This window comes from Lucilia cuprina, chromosome 3, assembly GCF_022045245.1.
Source record: "Lucilia cuprina isolate Lc7/37 chromosome 3, ASM2204524v1, whole genome shotgun sequence".
Taxonomy (NCBI): Eukaryota; Metazoa; Arthropoda; class Insecta; order Diptera; family Calliphoridae; genus Lucilia; species Lucilia cuprina.
This window is the reverse complement of record NC_060951.1, coordinates 51,914,071-51,927,954: the sequence shown is the minus strand read 5'-3', so window position 1 is coordinate 51,927,954 and position 13,884 is coordinate 51,914,071. Positions and strand designations below refer to the sequence as shown.

Sequence of the window (13,884 nt, the reverse complement as noted above, 5' to 3'; positions counted from 1 at the left end):
ATATGAACAATTTTTGATAAAATTATCTTCATTATATATTTATTTTTTACAAAAACCTCTTTTTTATAAATTTTTTGAAAAGAAAATACCTTTTTTATAGAAATCGTTTAAGAAAATTCTTATTTTATAGACAATTTTCGATACAATTGTCCTTATATGGATTTTTTTCACAAAGAAAATTTTCGAGAGAATCTAATTTTATAGACAATTTTCAAATTCTTTTAAAAACATTTTCATTCTTAATCTTTTTTATAGAAAATTTTTAAAATAAATTCTCTATTTCTAGACAATTTCCAAAAAAATTCTCTTATAGAAATTTATGGAAAAAAAGTTTATAAAAAGTTGTCGAAAAAATAAAATTTTCTAAAAAATTATTAAGAAAACTCTATTTTGTATAAAAAATAACAAAAGTTTTAATTTTTTATGGAAACTTTTCTACAAATTTCTCTTTATTATAATTCATTTTCAACACAATTTTCTCTATTATAAAACAAGTTTCGAAATTCCCCCTTTTATAAAAATTTTCGAAAAAAAAATCTTATTTTTAACAAAATTTTTGAGAAAAATTGTTTTTTATTAAAAATCCTTTTGTTTTTTATTGTAGAAAATGTTCATATAATTTTCATTTTTATAGAACATTTTTGTGAAAATTCTCTTTTTTATAAAACATTTTAAGAAAATTATCTTTTTTCTTTAATATTGTTAAAAAAGGAATTTTTGTAAGAAGATTCTATTTTTAATAGAAAATTATCCTTTTCCTTTTTTTTATAGAATATTTTCAAGAAACTTCTCTCTTTATAGAAATTTTTTAAAACTTTTCCATTTTATAGAAAACTATTAAAAAAATCAATTTTTATAGATAATTTTGCATTTTTTGTTGTATAAAAATGTTTAAATTTTGTAATTTAAAAAGTGGTTGTATCTATTTAATATACATATCTAATAGGTCGGCATTAGTTCAATTAAAAAACCACAAACCATTTCCTCTTCTGACCTCTTTTTAATTACTTTACAACTTAATAACTATTTTAGAATAGTTATCTTAATAGAAATTTATACAATATATATTTTATTACTATTTATATCACTGTACTTGAACTAGTGTAAATTTTGATTACATTAATGATCATAATGTTATTAACAAATTAACCCTATTGTTTTTCTAAATTAATAAAGTATTTAAATTAAATTTCTCTTATTGCTTGCCTTGTTCAAATTATTTTTACCCCGCACTTGTATAGTTGATATTTTGAGTTGGTGTTATTGTTTGTAACCCGCAATTATATTGGCTCTACTGTTAACTAAAAACTTTTCAACATACTTAAAATCTTACTTCCCGAGTCGTATAAGTAATAGTCCATTCTTGTAATGAAACTGCAGGACTCAATTTTGAAAGGATAAATCCTGACTTTATTGAGAAACCTTTATTAAAGAAACCGCTGCATGGGTGAACATGAATATATTGAATTTTGTGAGCCTTAATCCATAATTGCACCGAGATTCTTTCATAACTGTTGTAGCGCATCAACCAGTCGTACATAATCAATCATACTTTCTCATTTGTTTTGTTTTTTATAAATCTACATGTATTTGAATTTATCTCAAAGTTCAAATTTCAATTTACTGCTTTGAATAAAACACAGAGTAGAGTAATAAGCCTAATTAATGGAATAATTTGTTTAACTGTGTACGGTGTACTGTGTAAATGTATACGAGTGATTACTTTTCCCATTATAAATTAAGGTCTTTTGTTTTCTTCTCCTGTTTCTCTTGTTTTTTCCCTGCTTTTTTGTTGTTAATTTTATTCCTTTTACTCTCTTGTGTTGTTAAACTAATTTTGTTTGACATTAAGTAATACAAGGTGACAACTGACGACATTCAAGTCAATGTTTTGGAGTTTTGTGTTTTTTTCATAAGGGGGTTTCCCCTTTGCAGTTGTTTTCATAAAAAAATATCATTATTTATTAAAATTCAGTTATATTGAAAGTAGTAGAGAGTAGTAGTAGAGCAGACTTGAGTTATGCCATTACAAATATTCAATGAAAAATTTACATTCAAATACTGACTAGAGGTAAGTGAGTGAGTAAGTAAGTGAGAGGTAGTTTAGGCTGTCTGGGTTGCTTGGTGGCATACGAACGTTTTTAAAATTTTCAACCTTAATAACTGAGTAATTTAAACCACCAACTCTGTACAAGAATTTTGTCGTTTGCAAATGACTTCAAACATTGGTAAAGGCGGTGGTGGTAGTAGCGGCTGTAGCATGTGGATTGTGCGGGCTTAATTATGGCTTGTTGTATGTTAATGAACAATTCAGTTTTTTTTTATTTGAAATTATTTTGTATTAATTTATATGGTGTTGTGTGTTGTTGATATTGGGTATTGTTATAAAAAGTAAACAAAATACGCATTAACTTTTAATTTATGATTTCATTAAAGTTGTATAAAAAAAGAAATTTTAAGTTTTATTGAATTAAATTGAATGGTTTAAAAAATCATCTAATCTTAACCAATCTAAAAAAGCTTGTTTCTTTTGTTAAAGACAAGGCTAAAAATGTTTAAGAATATTCAAAAAATTTTATAAAATTCTTTTTTTTATAGAAAATTTTTGAAAAACTTCCCTTGTTGATAGACAATTTTTGAGAAATTTCTTTTTTCTATAGAATTTTTCTCTTTTTATAGAAAATTTTGAGAAAATTCTCTTTTTATAACAAATTTTCGAGAAAATTCACTTTTTATAGAAAATTTTCGAGAAAATTTTCTTGAAAATTCTCTTATCAAAGAAAATTTTCGAGAAAATACTCTTATTATAGAAAATTCTCTTCTTACTGAAAATTTTTGAGAAAATTCTCTTCTTACAGAAAATTTTCGAGAAAACTCTATTTTTATAAAAAAAATTTTTCGAGAAAATTATAAAAAGTAAACAAAATACGCATTAACTTTTAATTTATGATTTCATTAAAGTTGTATAAAAAAAGAAATTTTAAGTTTTATTGAATTAAATTGAATGGTTTAAAAAATCATCTAATCTTAACCAATCTAAAAAAGCTTGTTTCTTTTGTTAAAGACAAGGCTAAAAATGTTTAAGAATATTCAAAAAATTTTATAAAATTCTTTTTTTTATAGAAAATTTTTGAAAAACTTCCCTTGTTGATAGACAATTTTTGAGAAATTTCTCTTTTCTATAGAATTTTTCTCTTTTTATAGAAAATTTTGAGAAAATTCTCTTTTTATAACAAATTTTCGAGAAAATTCACTTTTTATAGAAAATTTTCGAGAAAATTTTCTTGAAAATTCTCTTATCAAAGAAAATTTTCGAGAAAATACTCTTATTATAGAAAATTCTCTTCTTACTGAAAATTTTTGAGAAAATTCTCTTCTTACAGAAAATTTTCGAGAAAACTCTATTTTTATAAAAAAAATTTTTCGAGAAAATTCTCTTCTTACAGAAAATTTTCGAAAAAACTCTCTTTTTATAGAAAATTTTCGAGAAGATTATTTTTGTAATATAATTTTTTTTAAGAATTCTAATTTTTATAGAAAATGTTTGTAAAAAATTACTTTTTTTGTAAAAAATCTCGTTTTATTGAAAATTTAATTAAAAATGTTCGAAAAAATCTCGTTTCATAGAAAAATTGTTTAATTACTATTATTTTTTTATTTAATTACAAATGCATTATTTAATAACTATAAAAATGAAGAACCGTTCTTTAAAAAAAGTATAATTTTTCAATTAACTTTTAATTTTTGTGCTAAATCATCATACGTAATTACTAAAGCCACCAAATGTTACCTTTACCACATTCCCAAATGAAAGTGGTCGGTCATTTTTTGATATTTCAAAACTAAATAAAACTGAAAATCCCAAACATTAAATATCCACTTCTCCGCACACCAAGTGACGAAGTGAAAATTTTTGTATTTTGAATATTTAATATTCAAAAATACAATAAAAAAAGATCATTAAAACCATAGTGATAATTATAAATATTTTAATATTAATAATAATAATAATAAAGAACAATCAAAATATATTTTGTTTGTAGATACCGTAAAGTGAGGTACAAACTCACTCTACATAACTCCAGCTGAGAGCGGCGCTTATAGGCCGTGTTTAAGGCCCAATACTACAACTACCACAACAATCTTGTTGGCAGACAATGCAACAGCATATTTTTGGGGCGAGTCAGTGGCTTCCAAACTGAAGCACACACTCTAGTAGGTTCCTTTTTTATTTCCATAAAGTATTTTTTTTAAATAAAATAGTTTTTATTTTTTCTTTTTTAAACAAATGTATTTCATTGTGTTAATCACAAAATTAGTAAATGACACGGCGGTTTTTTTTTTGAAATTAATTTTCAAGAGTTAAAATGTTACAAAGTTTGAAGAGAGAAAGAATTGTAGATGTTTCTTTTGTATTTCAATGATGTCGATGTTGATGATAATGATGATTATTATCATCATTATTTTATTTCTTAATTTCTTTTGTTATGCTGATTAAATAACCAAAGCCGCCGCCTGCTGCTGCCAATCTTTCTCTCACTCTTTCTATATGTATGTTCGTATAGTTTGTTGCTGTTTAAATGTTAAAACAATTTAAATAAAAAATATGAAAGATGATCATGGGAAAAATATCTATATGAATATTTATTATAATTAATATTTGTTTTTGCTTTGGGTGTTCTTGGCCATCAAACACTGAGGGTTTTTTTTAATAAATTACTACAAACTTGCAAGATTTTGTAATAAAATTAGTATTTATTTATTTTTTTAAATTTAAAATCTCAGATTTGGTAACAAAGAGTTTAGAATACAAGAGTATTTTATTATAAGTTGTTGAAGAAAATAAAATAAAAAAATATTTTGAAAAATCCTTCTTTTTGTGAAAAGTTGTTTTAAGAAAATATTATAAAACTTTCTTAATTCGTTCCCAAAATTGCTATTTTTATAAAAAAATTTTCAAAAAAGTTCTGTTGTTTTTTTGGAATGTTTTGAGAAAAATTTTTGATAGGCAGTGGTGAAAAAAATGTTTTTTTTTTTAATAAAATGTTCGATAAAATTCTCTTTTTTATAAAAACTTGTGTGAAAATTCTTTTTTTATAAAAAAATCGAGAAAATTTTTTTTTATAGAAAATTTTCGAAAAAATTCTTTTATAGAATATTTTTGAGAAAAATTCTTTTATAGAATATTTTTGATAAAGTTTTCTTTTTATAGAACATTTTTGAGAAAATTTTCTTTTTATAAAACATTTAATAGAAAATTTTGTTGTTATAGAAAATATTTTAAAATTTTTTTTTTCGAAATTTTAGAGAAAATGCTCTTTTTTTTGGAATATTATAAAAAATATCTCTTATTATAAAAATGTTTGCGATAATTATTTTTTAAGAAAATTTTATAGAAAATTTTCGAGAAATTTCTGATTTTTAAAGACAAACTTTGAGAAAATACTCTTTAATAGACAATTCTCTACAATTATTATAGAAAATTTTCTTTTTATAAAAAATATTGAAATTTCTCATTTTGTAAAAATTATTAGAGAAAATTCTCTTTTTATAAAAAAATTGAGGAACAATATATTTTTATAGCAATTTTTTCCAGAGAAAATTTTTATAGAAATTTTTCTTTTAAAAGAAATTTACAGAAATATTTTGACAATTCTCTTTTTTGTAGAAAAATTTCAAAATAAATTTTATTTATTTTAACAAATCTTTTATTTCTTTTGAAGCAATATTTTTAAAAAGTTTTTAATAGCAAATGTTCAAAATTCTCTATTTAAAGAAAACTTTTTAAAATTTTTCCTTTTTTTTCGTTTTTTTGCAAATAACTTAAACGCACTTAACATTAACATCTTCGACACCATTCTATAATAAATATTATGACATTTTAACATTAAAACTTTAAAATCCAACACTCTGGTTTACTTAAACTTATGTCATTACTTAATAAATCTCTCAATTTCCAATAATTCTTAAAAACCACTAAACACTAAAACAGACCAGTTATGTAAATTTTGTTTAAAACAAAAAAACAGCAGATTGCAAGGAATATATTATTAGAAAAGACTAAAAACCTATAAAAAATAATAATTATTAAACAACATGATTATAAAAAAAAATAAACAACTTTTTAGAAATAAACTAAAAAAAGTGAAACATGAGCCACAGCGTGTGTAAAAAGCCTTAAAGACATTTACGCTTAAGAAACAAGTAAAAGCTTCAAGCAAAAATTTCTTAACAAAAACACACATATTTATAAAATTAAAAAAATCTAAACTAGTTAGTAAGGTCTAGCTAAAACTAAAATCAAACATAAACTCATAGACAAACTCATAATCGTTTATATATCACAAACATGTATCATATTACGACGTATAAAAATAAAAACAGCGGCTTATTTATAATACAAACTGAAATGGGGGAAAAACATAGATATTGAGAGAAAGACTTAAACTGTAAGAGAAAGATGGCAGCAGCAGCAGAAGAAGAATAAGAAAAAAATTAATAACACATCAATCATTTAACAACAATCGAAGCGGCCAAGTTCAAAGTTGTTTCTTTCTGAAATGTCTGTTTAAAAGTTGGCTTAAACGCTATTTACAACTACTAACTACATATAAGCCATGTTCAGGCCACATTAAACATACAAAAAAAACACACACACAGGGATCTACTTCATGCAAAACTCACATATAAATCCACTTATACATCAGATAATTTATATATTTATGAGTGTGTTTGTATTATTGGTAATTTTTATATATTAGTAGTTTTAACTTATGATTTCGATTTTGTAGAAGTATTTTTTTTTTAAATTTTTTCTTTTTAATTAAAGCTTACACACATTAAGTTTAATATTTCAATAAATGTAGTTTTTTTCAAAGTTGAAAGAATAAGGTTTAAAAGTTAACGAACAACAAAAACAAAATGATAAATTACTTGGGAAAAATTAAAAAAAAAATGTTTTTTAAAAATTTATGAGTGCATTTATAATGCTTATAGATACGTTTTTATTCAATTAATTACTCTAGTAGATTAGATTTAAAAGTTTGTTAGTTTTATAATAATTTTGAAATATTAGGGAAAATTAGTTTTTATTCTCATTGAATAAAATAAGAAATTCGTAATGATAATTATTTTAGAATCAAATTCCGGCAGTATGACACTTTTATAACAGTTTACACATTTGGCTCTCCAAGTCGATCAGTAAGATACATGATCATTTAGATTATTTCAAAAAACTGTAGCTCAGGATTAGTTCTAAAAGAACAAGTAATGAGTTTTTCTTTCCTTTTCTAATAGGATTTCGGTAAAACTCTAAATCAAATATCATATTATCATATTTGATCTTTCTTCGTTCCTAAAAAAATTTGATCTTCGTTCCGGAACGACCTGATATAAATATATCAGTATATGTTGATAATAAGATCACTTTTGGTAGTTCGATTTGTACAAAACCCTTCGAAACCTTGCCGGAGTTTGGAATTACCTACAACTTTGATACGATTATGCAGAATGACCTTTAGCTCAATGTGAATGAAAGTTAAACAATGTAAAAACTGGAGATCGTGTGACCTTTTTAACATACAGCTACATAGAGAGAAAAAACTGGTAGAAATGTACCGAAATTATAGATTTCAACAACCGGATTGTTGAAATTTGAACAACGTAGTTTTGTCTGATAACATATTGTTGACGTACGTTGGCAACGGGTTTTATTGAAAATGTATAAACACTTTGGTATCAATTTGGTACCAGGCGTGTATAAAACTCACTTTCTACAGAACATATGATGACATTATCATTCGTATGAACTTATAACGATAACAATTTCCTCATCATGGTTAGCTATGCCTCTTGTACGTATATATGACAAAGATGCAACAATAAATATCTTCTGATATGCCGCAGAGAGACTAAGGAGTGCGATAAAATCTCCAATGAAAATATCAAGTTAAGGAACATCTTTAAAATCATCTTAAGTGTGTGAAGCTGGAAAAGCAGAGCTCAAGATATATGCGCATGAAAAACTATTTAAGACATGGCTAAAAGATCTAAAAAGATAATTGTTATAAGGTTAGTTAGTTTGATCCGATTAGTAGTCTGATCCGAGGAAATAGTCCAAAATCGACTCAAGTCCTCCGTAGTGACCGAAAGAAAGAACTGCGATGAAAAAATCGTATATATGGATCTTTAAAAAGAGTTTTCATCCAAAGTTCATAAACACGTTTTCTAGAAGAAAGTTTCTTAGAATTTTCCAATCGCTGTTCTTGAGGGATGTAATATCTGGTTCAAAAACTCAAGATAATTGATATGTTCTTACGTCTCTCGATAGAATCTAAAAGCTAGAAAAATATAATTTTCTTCAAGAAATCTATGTTGTTACAGATGTTTGGTATTGAAATTTTAAAATACGACAAGTTGTCCCTTCATACGTTAAAAATCAATTCAAACATTTGAAGGACTTCAACTAAAGAAACATAGAAAACTCTTCTATATTGATCCCAATTCCTTATATTCCTTTAAACGATATAAATCCCAAACTTCGAGGTATATATAGTTGTTATTGCAACAATTTTGCTTATTTTATGTTAAAGGTCTTAAAAATTTTCAACAGTTACAAAAAATCTCATATTTCCCATACAAAATCTAATAATGATTTCAAATATGATAAAAACACAATAAGCGTATATCCTTAATCTTCTTACCACAAAAATATAGATTATTAAACCAAGAAAATCAATAAGTCATGTTTAATTTTTTTACAAAAATCTGAAAATCTTTTCGTATATAAAACTAACACAATAAAAACTAACTTCTGTCTAGTAAAAATAGCAATAAAAATCAATCAAATCTCTAGTAGTCATCTTACTCAACAATCTTATCAAAACTCATCATTTGCTATTTATAACAATTTAAGTAGCAAGAAAAAAACAACAACGATCATTGAAAAAGTCATAATCTTATCTGAGAAAACCCAAAAATACTCATCTTTAACAATTGTGTGTTTAACATAGATAACAAAGAGATAGAGCGATCGAGAGAAGAAAAGGAAAACATTACCACTTCACACCTTAATTTCAATATCCTGTTAAGAAGCGTAACTGATCTTTTTCTATTCTTCTCTCTCTTAGAGATTTAAATAATGTTGATGAGGTTTTATATAACTAACAGGAATAAAGATTGTTATACATTTTTTTAAATAAATTTGCCAATATCTTGTTTGTTTAATCTTTTTTTGATGTTTAAAACGGTACAAGGGTTTTTTTCTATTTCTATTACAATTTTTATATTTTGTTTTGTATTTGCTTTTTTTCTGTTAGATTTATTGTGTGTTAAAGCATAAAATTTCCACTTGATATACTCAATAAGGTGTAACAAATCGATTAAGTTTTTCTAGTTTGTTTGTACATGAGTATTTATTTTTAACATTAAACGGGGCCAGGGCGTTAAATGTTTGAATACCTGAAGTATGGAATTTATGGTTTATTTCTGTTGCAAATTATTTTCAATTTCTTTTTTGCACAGTTTTTATTTTAATGCTGAATTTTTGCAATGTTCCACAAAATTATAAATTTCTTAGGTTTTGCTGTGGAATTTTTAAGATTTAACCTTTTGGTATTAGACTAAGAATGTCCCAGAGAAAAGAGGCTAAAGAGAACGATTAAATCTCTAATTAAAAAATAAAGTTGAGTAACATCATTAATGTGCGAAACTGGAGAAAAGGCGTTGAAGATAGGAGATAGAAAGACATCTATTTTAACTACAACTTAAGATCCAAATAGATAACGTTGTGTTTGCTAAAGTCAGTTACTTTGAAAGGAGGATATATTTGATACAATACAATACTTTTGTGAGCACTTTGTATTCCGATTTGATAAAGTTTTTTATCATATAATACCAGCTGCAATTTTTCCGTCGGATTAACAAGTAATAAGTAATGGTATTAAATTTGCACAAGTTTTAAAAATTTGATACAAGTGGTCACAGCACATTGCGACGTCAGCAGTAATATCTTAGATCGTCTAAATTAAGAACTCAGTAAATTTAATTGATATTTGATTTCAATTTCATTAAACGGGTAATAGCGATATGAGCATGTAAGAGTACTATCAAATACATCTTCTTATGCCGATATTTAAAAAATACCTTCTGTGGATAAAAGAGTCAAACATTTTTGTTGCGAGTTTGATCCTAAAGAAAACAAGCAACTAGATGTCTGGAAAATATATACTTCCATTTTGAACTTATCGTATAATGTTTTTAACAGGACGCATAGCCTTAGATTCTAAAAAGGACCCGAAATATACTTTTTCGATACATTACCCACGGCATGACAAAATCACTACAAACCCATCTTTTTTGATGATAAAAATATAAATCGTGAAGCAATTATGGCTGCGGGCATTTTGTAACATTTATTTTCTATCGCTTTAGCTACAAAAAAACCATCTCTGTTGTTAAAATAATCCTTTTTATTTGATAAAAATATTTTACACATATACATAATTCATAATCCAAAAAGTTTTACTCTTCAAAATGATCTTGCAAAGTTGATCTTCAAAGTAATTTAAAAATCAAATCAAAATTATTGATTTCTTTGCTTAAAAATAAATTATCTAATATTAATGAATCAAAATTTGTTAATTCAAGGCAAATCTAATACCAAAGAATCCTCATAGACGTATTAGTTGTGAATTTTAAAAAATATTAGAACGTTTTTTACTCTACAAAAGGTTTAACTAAAATTATACACTTATATTTTACTGATCTAGCGAATTTGATCTTTAAACTAATTTTTAAAGAAATTTATACTTAAAACTACTGATTGCATAGTTAGGAAACTAATGTTGAGAGATTAAAATAAGAATAAAATTTAGTTCTCAATAGAATTCCAAAAGTTGATTTTTTTTGAGAAATCTCGTTGAATCATTTAAATTCCGCTTTTAATCAAAAATCATCTGGTGACATTTGTTATAAAAGAAGTTAGTAGTTTTTTAATTCAAATCAAAAAGTAATCAAGTACAACAAAGTGATTAATTTAAATACAAATCAATTAATTACAAAATTTTAAATTCTAACTTTTATTGTAAGGTTTTGGCATCAATTTGATCTTATATTTTTGGAATTTTCGTTTTTTTTAATTGAGTTAAAAATAATATTGATTTAAGTATTAAAATGATACCAATGTGTTCTTATTTCAAGAATTGATTTCTTAATTTGAGACCAATTTCTAAACGATTTCAGATTGTAATAAAAAAAGTAAGATTAATAACGATGTGTTTATGAAAAATCGTGCTTATCTTTTTAAGATTTAAGAATTTTTTGATTGAATCTAAATATAAAGGAAATTTATAATCAGGGTTGTCTTGAAATCCAATAATTGGAGGAATTTATTAAGAAAAAAACAAAAAAAAATTATTTTAATCGATTTAATGTAAAACCAATGATTTACTTCTATTCTAAACCCGAATAACTTACAAATTCTTCAAAAAACTAATTACATTTAAAGGCCAAAAGCGCCAACTCAATTCCGATAAAACATCGATAATGAAATCAAATTTAACTTCAGTTTTTTTTCAATTTTGTTTAACAGATCACACTAATCCAACTCCTTAAAATTTAAAAATGGAGAGTCCGCTTCTTAGCAGAGTCCTTTTAATTTCCTTAATTTTTACAACAATTTAGCTGCTTTGAAATAATTTATTACATTTGTAAGTACTGATCAGTAGTCCTGATATTATCAGGACATCATTGTGTTGACATCATTGGAATCATCTAAAGTTTAAACGAAATAATAATGAACTCATTAGAATCCTTTTTGATAATATTAGTCCTGACAATATATATGTTGACAATCATTGGAATCTTCTAAAGCTTAAATAAAATAATTATTAGTTTAATAGAACCCTTTTTGATAATACTACGAGATGGTTTTAAATAAATTTAAGCTAAAAATTTCTTTACAATTTTCTCAAAAATTTAATATTTATTCTAAGATTTTCTTTTCAAATCCTGTTAAAATCTAAACATTAAAATTTCTTTATTATTTTACACATACAACTTACCGGATTAACAGTTGGCTTTTGTAAATGTGTTGCTATGTTAGTGATATTCATGCCCATGGTGGGTATTTGTGAGCCATATAATTGACCAGCCGTCGGTGTCATGTCAGTTAACATGTTTGTTGAATTTTTAATTAATTTTTATTCTCTACAACAATGTCAAATATTGTAATTTATTAAAATTTTTCTTGATTTTTTTTTTTTTTAATTTAAACCGGAAGTATTGTCATAGCCGTAGAAAAACACTTTAAGGAAAATATTACACAAAATAAAGATTGATTATTTTTATATTCAAACACTTCTTTAAAACGAAATTTTAACAAAATTCTTAAGAAATTCTTCAGAAATTACTTTTACACAAAAAATCCTAGTTTTTGTTTTAAATTAATGTAATAATTTTCTTTTGTTGTTTGTTTTATTAAAAGGACTTAAGCGCTGTTGCTGGTTATGCTATTGTTGCACTTTTTTTTGTTAAAGATTTTGCTAAAAACTTATTGGCCTCTTACTGTGTGTGCTCACACTCGGGGTTTAAGAAAAATAAAACTTGATTTTTTTCTTCTTTTTGTGCCACAGTTTGAATGAACTATTGTTTGTTTTGTGTTTAAAGATTATTAAGTATATTCTTAACTGCAATTGTTGTTCTTTTAGTTAGATTTTTCTTTTTGTTTTTGAAATTTGTTAGACCGTATAGTAATCCGTCATGTGTAAGTTGTTGATGAGGAGTGATGACAGGTGGTAAATAAATTAGTTGTTATTTGCTCACTGCATGGCGCTTTTTTCTATTCTTTTTAATAAAAATAAGAATTTTGTTTTAATAAAATGTAATTTTTAAACACTTGTTTTAGTAGTTTTATTTTTGTTTTAATTTAAATAAATTTAAAAGTAATATATTAATTTAACCGTTAATAAATAGTTGTTTATTTAGAGAATTGTTTTCTAACACTAGAGTGTTGTGAGCTGCCAAATTACGCACATATGATGAGATAGATAGCAACTCAGTATGTGGCAAATTTAACCCTTTTTTTGTATTTGATTACGTTATCAAGGGTTTGTTTCCTTTTTTAGGTTTTTTTTCTTTCATTCACTCGCACTTTTGTTCTTTTTTACTTCGTTTTCTTGTGGAAAAACTGTAACAATCATTTGATTGATGTTTGCTTGCCAGTCAAAATGGATGCGTTTTTGCTGTCTGTTAGAATATTTTTTGAGTGTATAAGTTGTTTATACTGTTTTTTGTTTATTTATTCCTGTATTGTGTGTGTTACTTTATCCGCGCAAATTTGAAAATCGTCGTAGCTGATCGTTTCTGTACTTGCAACTGTTTCGCATGAGACGTTGGCAAACAAAAAGCTTTCAACACGATACAAAACAACAACAACAGAAACAATGACAGCACCACCACCAACAGCAGCAGCAGCAAAACAATATGATATACAATAAAACAGCAGCATTAACGTTTGCCTTATACAAAATTAAAAGAGAAAACAGCGAAATACAAAAAAAAAAACAAACAATCATGCAAAATAATCACCAATATCTCAAAACTACACACAGATACTAAAATGTATGTGTACAATTGTATGAGTTTATGTATGTATATGTGTGTTTGAAAACTCGTTAAACTTGTATCGTTTTTTTGCTATAGTTGTTCTCCCATTCGTATTATTTATGGCTTAAATTTTTATTTCACTCTATTCTGTTTTTGTTTTTTATTTGTTGTGCATTAATAAATTGTATAAAATTTATAAACATACCGGTATCAAAAAACCAGTACTACTAACAATATCAACAACAACAAACAATTGCAGACCGACCCAACCATTGAAAA

The 13,884-nt window shown here is 25.0% G+C and overlaps 1 protein-coding gene across 2 annotated transcripts in view; it reads right to left on the bottom strand.

Annotated features, from left to right (window-relative positions):
* LOC111686304 (transcription factor Sp9) overlaps window positions 1-13,451 on the bottom strand; it is a 57,983-nt gene extending 44,532 nt beyond the window's left edge. The window contains exon 1 of one of the 2 annotated variants that reach the window (XM_046947574.1): window positions 12,063-13,451. In XM_046947574.1, coding sequence (XP_046803530.1) covers window positions 12,063-12,176 — 114 coding nt within the window. In that variant the 5' untranslated portion in view covers window positions 12,177-13,451. The remainder of the gene's footprint in view (window positions 1-12,062) is intronic. The other variant, XM_023448660.2, reaches the window with a different exon arrangement.
* Window positions 13,452-13,884: the final 433 nt, after the last annotated feature.